The following is a 9,107-nucleotide window of genomic DNA, read 5'->3' as shown; positions in this document are numbered from 1 at the left end:
CCTCTGTTTATGCAGCCCAGAACTGTGTTGGCTTTTTTGGCGGCAGCTGCACACTTCTAGTCTTCTAGTCCTACCCCCTGTTTGAGCAGGAAACCCTATAGCATTTCAGACAAATGGCTGTCCAATTTCTTCTTAAAAACCTCTAACATTGGAGCACTCACAACTTCTGGAGACAGAAGTTTCCCTGTTTAATTGTTCGTATCACTAAGATTGTTCTTTAATAGCTTTGTTTGATTAACGTTGATGGATTGCATAAACTGAGTTGAGAAGCAGGATGAGACTTAACAGAGGTTTAAGGAGGTCTTCGGGTGAAATGTAAAATTTGTTACTAGCAGTTCTGTGGGCGTGGCTTGGTGGTGGTGGGGTAATGTGACTGGGTGGGCGTAGCCAATTTTTTTTTAACTTTTAAAAGCATTTTTTCTGCAATTGCTTTTAAAATCGCAATATTACAAGAGCAATATTACAAGATATTACATCATCAATCGCAATATTACAAGAGCAAAAAACAGATTCAAGCTTAATGTCAACCGCTTCAAACTTGATTGCAGAAAATATGACTTCTGTAACAGAGTTGTTAATGCTTGGAACTCATTACCTGACTCCATAGTCTCTACTCAAAATCCCAAAATCTTCAACCAAAAACTGTCTACTATTGATCTCACCCCATTCCTAAGAGGACTATAAGGGGCGTGCATAAGAGCACAAAAGTGCCTACTGTTCCTGTCCTATTGTTCCCTTCATTATATCAAATTAATATAGCTGATACATATTCTTTACTTATATATATATATATATTTTCTTCATGATATGTTTTTTTTATGACAATGTTTGTGTATACTGTTGTGACAAAATGAAATTTTAAAAAAATGCTTTTAAAAGCCTCTGATGATCGGGCAACTCAGCTAGGATCACCAGAGGAGCCTTTTAAAAGCTTTTAAAGGGTTCCGACGATGCCAGCTGAGTTGCCTGATTGTCAGAAGAGGTTGTAGAAAAAAATGCTTTTAAAAGGTTCTGATGATCCCAGCTGAGCCACACAATCATGAGAGGCTTTTTTTTTTTTACTTTTAAAAGCATTTTTTCAGCTGAAGAAAAAATGCTTTTAAAAGTAAAAAAAAAAGAACATCTCTGATGATCGTGTGGCTCAGCGGGGCATGGGGGAGGGCAGGGATTTTTGCTACCATCCGCTGCCATCGCTACCAAATTGGGCGATCCGGTCTGAACCGGGAGCATTTCACCCCTGAGTCCAACCCCTTGCCGGAGCAGGAAACCTTATACCATTTTCAAACAAATGGTTGTCCAATCTCTTCTTTAAAACTTCTAGTGTTGGACAGTGGTGGGATTCAAAGAATTTAACAACCGATTCTCTGCCCTAATTTTTTGTTTGTTTGTTTGTTTGCATTTATATCCCGCCCTTCTCCGAAGACTCAGGGCGGCTTACACTATGTCAAGCAATAGTCTTCATCCATTTGTATATTATATACAAAGTCAACTCATTGCCCCCAACAATCTGGGTCCTCATTTTACCTACCTTATAAAGGATGGAAGGCTGAGTCAACCTTGGGCCTGGTGGGGCTTGAACCTGCAGTAATTGCAAGCAGCTGCTGTTAATAACAGACTGTCTTACCAGTCTGAGCCACCAGAGGCCACCAGAGGCCCTAATGACCATCTGGGTGGGTGTGGCCAGGGAGGGGGTGGCGGGGGGGGGGTGACAGGTAGCACTTGACCTTCTGCACTCTCCTGGGAGCAAAAACAAGCTGCAAGGGGAGCGGGTGCCACACCCTGTTTTGGGCCTAGTAGGCCTCCCTGCATTTACCTGGGAACCAAAACAGGGCACGTGAGGACTTCTGGAAGGGGCAGGAAGGGGCCAGCCAGCAATTTAACAACCAGTTCGGCTGAAGTGGTGAGAACTGGTTGAATCCAACCAGTGGTGTTGGAGCATCCACAACTTCTGGAGGCAAGCTGTTGCATGGTTAATTGTTCTCACCGTCAGGAAATTCCTCCTTAGTTCTAAGTTGCTTCTCTCCTTGATTAGTTTCCACCCATTGCTTCTTGTCCTGCCCTCAGGTGCTTTGGAGAATAGCTTGACTCCCTCTTCTTTGGGGCAGCCCCTGAGATATTGGAACACTGCTATCATGTCTCCCCTAGTCCTTCTTTTCATCAAACTAGGCATACCCAGTTCCTACAACTATTCTTCATATGTTTTGGCCTCCAGTCCCCTAATCATCTTCGTTGCTCTTCTCTGCACTCTTTCTAGAATCTCAACATCTTTTTGGGATCATGGCAACCAAAAATGGATGTTGTTGTTGTTGTTGCTGTTAGTTGCGAAGTCGTGTCCGACCCATCGCGACCCCATGGACAACATTCCTCCAGGCCTAATTCTAATTCTGATCTTTTCCCCCACACCGGAGACTAACATAGCACTTTCCGACATTGTTAATTTGGCTCATTCATGGCTTAACGAAGTTCGCCTTGACATTTTCTCAACCTTTCCCTCTCCAGGGCAGATCACTCCCCGCACCCCACCATATCACAATGAGGGCTTAAATTTTTCCGGTATTCTGGAACGTGATGAGAACAGGCAGTCCTTAAAACAGAACCCCTCCCTCTTCAGCGGTGGCATTGTTCCCAGCCATGGGCTGCCAACCTCCCCAAAACAGCTGACAATGCCCAACGTAACAGCTGAGCCACAATTATCTTGGAAATGAGGGGGGGGGGTTGCCATAGGGGTGGGTGGGTGGAGGGAGGGAGGGAAGGCGGGTGGGGCCAGGCTATTGCTCAAAATAACATCCCAGACCCTTCAGTTTACATCAGTGGCCCCATTGCTGCCGAAGAACAAAGAAAGAACAGTACCAGGCATATAAGATGAGGATCAGATGCACATGTTTAGCTTTTTTATTCAGCTTCCTTGCCGGTAAGTTAGAATCGCTGCAGATAATTAGTGGTCGATGGGGAAATAAGGTGGAACGGGACATTTAATTTAATTTAATTTAATTTAATGTTTAGTTTAGTTTAGTTTAGTTTAGTTCAGTTCAGTTCAGTTCAGTTCAGTTCAGTTCAGTTCAGATCAGATCAGATCAGATCAGATCAGATTCAGATTATGAATCTTATGGTTTTATGGTCAGGGCCATTGTAACTTTGAATGGTCACTGAACGTATGGTTGTAAGTCGAGGACTATCTGTGCCAGGGGTGAAATCCAGCAGGTTCTGGAGAACCGGTAGCAGAAATTTTGAGCAGTTCAGAGAACCGGTAGTGGCAATTTTGAGTAGTTTGGAGAACCGGCAAATACCACCTCTGGCTGGCCCCAGAGTGGGGTGGGAATGGAGATTTTGCAATATCCTTCTTCCAGTAGTGGGGAGGGAAAGGGGATTTTGAAGTATCGTTTCCCTGGAGTGGGGTGGGAATGGGGATTTTGCAGCATCCTTCCCCTGGAGTGGGGAGGGAATGGAGATTTTGCAATATCCTTCTTCCAGTAGTGGGGAGGGAAAGGGGATTTTGAAGTATCCTTTCCCTGGAGTGGGGTGGGAATGGGGATTTTGCAGCATCCTTCCCCTGGAGTGGGGTGGGAATGGGGATTTTGCAGTATCCTTCCCCTGCCACGCCCACCAAGCCACACCACGCCCACCAAGCCATGCCCACAGAACAAGTAGTAAAAAAAAAATTGGATTTCACCACTGATCTGCGCTGCTGTTTGTAGTGTCTGCTGGACATGTGATTGGATTTTATGATGGCTTTGCAGAAAACCACCATTTTCTTCCAGTTTTCAGCAAAACTGTGCCCATAGAAAACCATTGGTTCCTTTTATGTCCACGGTATTTGCTTAACGTCAACCGCAAGAGAGGCCTTAAAATCGGGTAGATCACATGACCCACCCACTGTACGACCATCATGAGTTACGACCAGCGGTGGGATTCAAATAATTTAACAACCTGTTCTCTGCCCTAATGACTGACTGGGTCATTCTTCCTGCTTGGAAGCACATAGGGGGCTCCTAGGGGCCAAACGTCACCTCGAAGGGGTGGCAAAAAAGGAAGGGCTCCCGTAGATTGCAGGTGGATGGTGGTAATGCCCTAATGACTGGCTGGCTGGGTGTGGCCATGGTGGGTGTGGCCATGGGGTGTGACAGGCAGCACTCGGCCTCCTGCACCCTCCGGGAGGAAAAACAGGCCGCGGCGGGGACGTTGCCCCACCGTGTCCAATTTTGGGCCTAGTAGGCCTCCTTGCAGCCTCCTGGGAGCAAAAACAGGCCAGTGGGGCCCGCATTGCACCCCTCCTTGCCCTGTTTTGGGACTAGCAGGCCTCCCTGCACTTACCTGGGAGCAAAAACGGGGCACATGGGGACTTCTGGAAGGGGCAGGGTGGGGCCAGCCAGCAATTTAACAACCGGTTCAGCTGAAATTGTGCGAACTGGTTGAATCCCATGGTTATGACCATGATGAGCAGACTCTGTTACAGTCATTAAGTCAAGGACTACCTGTAAAATAACAACAGAATGAGCACTCCTTTCTTTTCTTAGGGACACGGTGGCTCAGGGGCTAGGACGTTGAGCTTGTCGATCGAAAGGTCAGCAGTTCAGCAGTTCAGCAGTTCGAATCCCTAGTGCTGCCGTGTAACCGGGTGAGCTCCCGCTCCTTGTCCCAGCTTCTGCCAACCTAACAGTTTCGAAAGCATGTAACAATGCAAGTAGAAAAAATAGGGACCACCTTTGGTGGGAAGGTAACAGCGTTCCGTGCGCCTTTGGCGTTGAGTCATGCCGGCCACATGACCACGGAGACGTCTTCGGACAGCGCTGGCTCTTCGGCTTTGAAATGGAGATGAGCACTGCCCCCTAGAGTCAGCAACGACTTAGCACGTATGTGCGAGGGGAACCTTTACCTTTACCTTTACCTTCCCCTTTTCTTCCATGTATGTATCGACTAGAAAAAGGACTCAGGAAAACAAAATCATGCTATCATTTTCAAGCAAATGTGACAAAAATACATAGCAAAAGGGCACGTAAGTGTTTCCAACTGTTTCACGGTGCCTTTAAACTTGCCACAAATTAGCGTGGGAATTAGCACCGGTTTTTTTTTCTCTACAGAGGTAGTGACTCAAAGATGCGTTGACGTTCGAAGATGAGTTGATTTCCAGGGAAAACCGAACGGACTGATTTTCTTGCTTGCAAAAGATGCTAAAGCATTATAGCTCACTCAATGAATTGGATTCACTGCAAAGCCACCAAGAATCCACCAAGAATAGCCAGATTTAAGGCTAACCAGTCAGTGCAAGCTTCATGCTAAGCAAGTTGTCAATGCCTCTTGGCTTGGCATATTGTGTGAACACACGCATATTTGGCAAAAAATTAGATTCGGGTTCTCTGCACCCTGCAGACATAATGTTATTTGTAATGCTTATTTGTACCACATGACTATCATCAAGTGTTGTACCTTATGATTCTTGACGAATGTATCTTTTCTTTTTATGTACATTGAGAGCATAAGCATCAAAGACAGATTCCTCGTGTGTCCAATCACACTTGGCCAATAAAGAATTCATTCTGTCTGTCTGTCTGTCTGTCTGTCTGTCTGTCTGTCTGTGTCTGTCTGTCTGTCTGTCTGTCTGTCTATCTATCTATCTATCTATCTATCTATCTATCTATCTATCTATCTATCTGTCATGTCCCACTCCTCCTCTGACGGCCGGGTCTGGGAAGTCTGTATCAAGCGTGGCCATGAAACCTCTGCAGCTTTGCCAAATTCCTGTCAGAGTTCTCAGGGCAGGCAGGAATCCAAGGTGTGACTTCAGCAACCAGATGAGACTTTGCCTGACTCAAGGAATGCCAAAAAGCAGATCCTTTATATAGGCCATGGGGTGTGGCTCCATGACTCAGCACTTATCCAGGTCTGCCCCTCCCTTCCTTTTGCTGACATCGCCTCTCCATTCTCCGGAAGCGGGGATCTGTCCACTGTGTCTTTTCGTCCTCCTTCTCAGCTGCCGGCAATTCTAGCTCGTGGCTGGCTTCATGCTCACACGCTGTGGGGAGGTTTGTTTGCTCAGTCTGTCCGGGCATGGTGCCAGGGCTGGGGGCTGGAGGCATGCCAGGTCATTCTTCTTCACTATCAGTCTCTGGCTCAGATAGCAGGAGATGGGAGGGGCCCGGCTGAGGAGAGGAGGGCGAGCGAGGCACAACATCCATCCATCCATCCATCCATCCATCCATCATCTATCTATCTATCTATCTATCTATCTATCTATCTATCTATCTATCTATCTATCTATCTATCTATCTATCTATCGAGAACCAGAGGTCGCATTGGTCTGGATCCCTGAAAACTGTACAAGAAAATTGAAAGAAGTCACAGAGACTGTCAAATGTAGCATCCTTTTTTCTAAAGTCTCAGCATCTACCGTGTATCATGGCAACCAAAACTGGATGCAACAACATCCCAAATGCGGCCTTATCAAGGCCTTATAAAGTGGTGCTTGCACTTCCCGTGATCTTGATTCTATTCCTCTGTTAATGCAGCCTAGGACTGGGTTGGCTTTTTTGGTGGCTGCAGCACACGGCTGGCTCATATTTATGTGATTGTCCACTAGGACTCCAAGATCCAACACTGGAGGTTTTGGTGCTCCAATACTGGATTTTTGATGCTCCAATACTGGAGATTTTGGTGCTCCGACACTGGATTTTTGGTGCTCCAATACTGGAGATTTTGGTTCTCCGACACTGGGTTTTTGATGCTCCAATACTGGAGATTTTGGTGCTCCGACACTGGATTTTTGGTGCTCCAATACTGGAGATTTTGGTGCTCCGACACTGGATTTTTGATGCTCCAATACTGGAGATTTTGGTTCTCCGACACTGGATTTTTGATGCTCCAATACTGGAGATTTAGGTTCTCCGACACTGGATTTTTGATGCTCCAATACTGGAGATTTTGGTGCTCTGACACTGGAGGTTTTAAAAAAGAGATTTAGGAGAAAAGGAGAGCCATTTGTCTAAAATGAACTAGGGTTTCCTGCCTGACCAGGGGGGTTGGAATGGAAGACCTCCAGGTTCCCTTCCAATTCTGTTATTCTGTCATTTTGTTAAGATCCCTCTCCCAGTTACTACAATTGAGCCAGGTACCGTCTGTGCATTTGGTTTTGCAGCTGATATTTTAAACAAGAGTTAACATTTCATTAGCTCATTCAGCGTCTTCGGATACTAAAATAATTTTCTTCTTCTTCTCTGAGCTGATTTCTGTAAGTCTGGCACTTCGGTCGCGTCTCTTTATTTCATTTTTTTTCCTCATCTCCCTGCGGAATTCACGCACATCCCTGTCAGAGGGACCGAAGAACAGCACGGCTCTGGGTTTTTTCCTTTTGGTCACCTGTTGGCATCCCAGCATCTTTGCGGAACAGGTGGCCTTCCTTCCTCCTCCCTTTATTCTGAACTTATCTGAAGAACGAAAGAATACAAGGAAGCCTTGTCTTTTCCCTGACAATATTGTTTGCTTGTTTTGAAGCCTTTTTTTTGGGACACCGCCTCTGTCACGGCTTGTCATTTCTTGTCCTTAGGAACAGGGGCGAAATCTAAATTTCTTTCCCACGGTTCTGTGGGCGTGGCTTGGTAGGCGTGGCTTGCTTGTGGAGGTCATGTGACTGGGTGGGTGTGGCTATGTGACGGGGGGGGCGGGATCAAAAGACAGAAACTAATAATGTCCTGCTGGAGCAGGGTTGGATTAGATCAGGGTCTCCAACCTTGTCAACTTTAAGACTTGTGGACTTCAACTCCCAGAATTCCTCAGCCAGCTGGCTGAGGAATTCTGGGAGTTGAAGTCCACAAGTCTTAAAGTTGACAAGGTTGGAGACTGATGGACTAGATGACCTCCAGGTCTCTTCCAGCCCTGGATTATCCTTTGAAGCTGTGTCTAGGGCCAGGTTTGTAGTCCTTCCTTCCTCTCCTTTTTCCTCCCTCCCTCCCTCCTTCCCTCCCTCTTTCTTTCTTTCTTTCTTTCTTTCTTTCTTTCTTTCTTTCTTTCTTTCTTTCTTTCTTTCTTTCTTTCTTTCTTTCCTTCCTTCCTTCCTTCCTTCCTTCCTTCCTTTCTCTCTCTCTCTCTCTCTCTTTCTCTCTCTCTCTCTAATGAACCCCCGACCCCCCCTTTTTTAAAATGCTTTTAAAAGTAAAAAATAAAAAAGCCTCTGATGATCAGGCACCCCAGCTGGGATTGTCAGAGCCTTGTTTCAACCCTTTTAAAAGCATTTTTTCTATAACCTCTTCGGCCGAAGAGGTTGTTAAAAAAAATGCTTTTAAAAGTAAAAAAAAAAAGAGGCTCTCACGATCGCGTGGCTCAGCTGGGCTCAGTGGGGTGGGGCAAAGATTTTTGCTACTGGTTCTCCAAACCAACCGCCACCATTGCTACCGGATCAGGCGATCCGGTCTGAACCAGGAGCATTTCACCCCTGCTTAGGAACCAGTTTTACTACCGGTTCAGGGGCATCCACAGAGAGGGAGGAGTTGTGGGAAGAAATATCCATCTGATTCAGTGGTGGGTTTCAATTTTTTTTTACTAGCGGTTCTGTGGGCGTGGCTTGGTGGGCGTGGCATGGCTTGGTGGGCATGACTTGGTGGGCATGGCAAGGGAAGGATACTGTAAAATCTCCATTCCCTCCCCACTCCAGGGGAAGGATACTGTAAAATCTCCATTCCCTCCCCACTCCAGGGGAAGGATACTGTAAAATCTCCATTCCCTCCCCACTCCAGGGGAAGGATACTGCAAAATCCCCATTTCCTCCTGATCAGCTGGGACTCGGGAGGCAGAGAAGAGATGGGGGCGGGGCCAGTCAGAATTTTTCTACCGGTTCTCCGAACTACTCAAAATTTCCGCTACCGGTTTGCCAGAACTGGTCAGAACCTGCTGAAACCCACCTCTGATCTGGTTCAGTTCCAAGCTGGGAGAGAGAGAAGGGAGACAAAATGGAGACTTATTGGAAAGCGGGTTCATTTATTGATAAAGTAGAACCACCTCAAACCAGAAGTGTATTCAGCCGGTTTGGAACGGTTCGGGTGAACCAGTAGCGCCAATGATCACCCACCCCTGCTCTATCCTGTCCTTTATTTCCTGCTTTGTAGCTCATCTCAATTGTG

At 46.4% G+C, this 9,107-nt stretch overlaps 1 protein-coding gene across 1 annotated transcript in view; it reads left to right on the top strand.

The window, feature by feature from the left end:
- The first annotated feature begins 2,806 nt into the window (after nt 1–2,806).
- Nucleotides 2,807–9,107, top strand: part of CHRNG (cholinergic receptor nicotinic gamma subunit) — a 59,485-nt gene continuing 53,184 nt past the window's right edge. Inside the window, exon 1 of the mRNA XM_058189445.1 lies at nt 2,807–2,911. Coding sequence (XP_058045428.1) covers nt 2,863–2,911 — 49 coding nt within the window. The 5' untranslated portion in view covers nt 2,807–2,862. The remainder of the gene's footprint in view (nt 2,912–9,107) is intronic.

This window comes from Ahaetulla prasina, chromosome 6 (assembly GCF_028640845.1).
Source record: "Ahaetulla prasina isolate Xishuangbanna chromosome 6, ASM2864084v1, whole genome shotgun sequence".
Classification (NCBI taxonomy): Eukaryota; Metazoa; Chordata; class Lepidosauria; order Squamata; family Colubridae; genus Ahaetulla; species Ahaetulla prasina.
The sequence above is the reverse complement of the archived record's forward strand: the minus strand, read 5'-3'. Positions and strand labels throughout refer to the sequence as shown.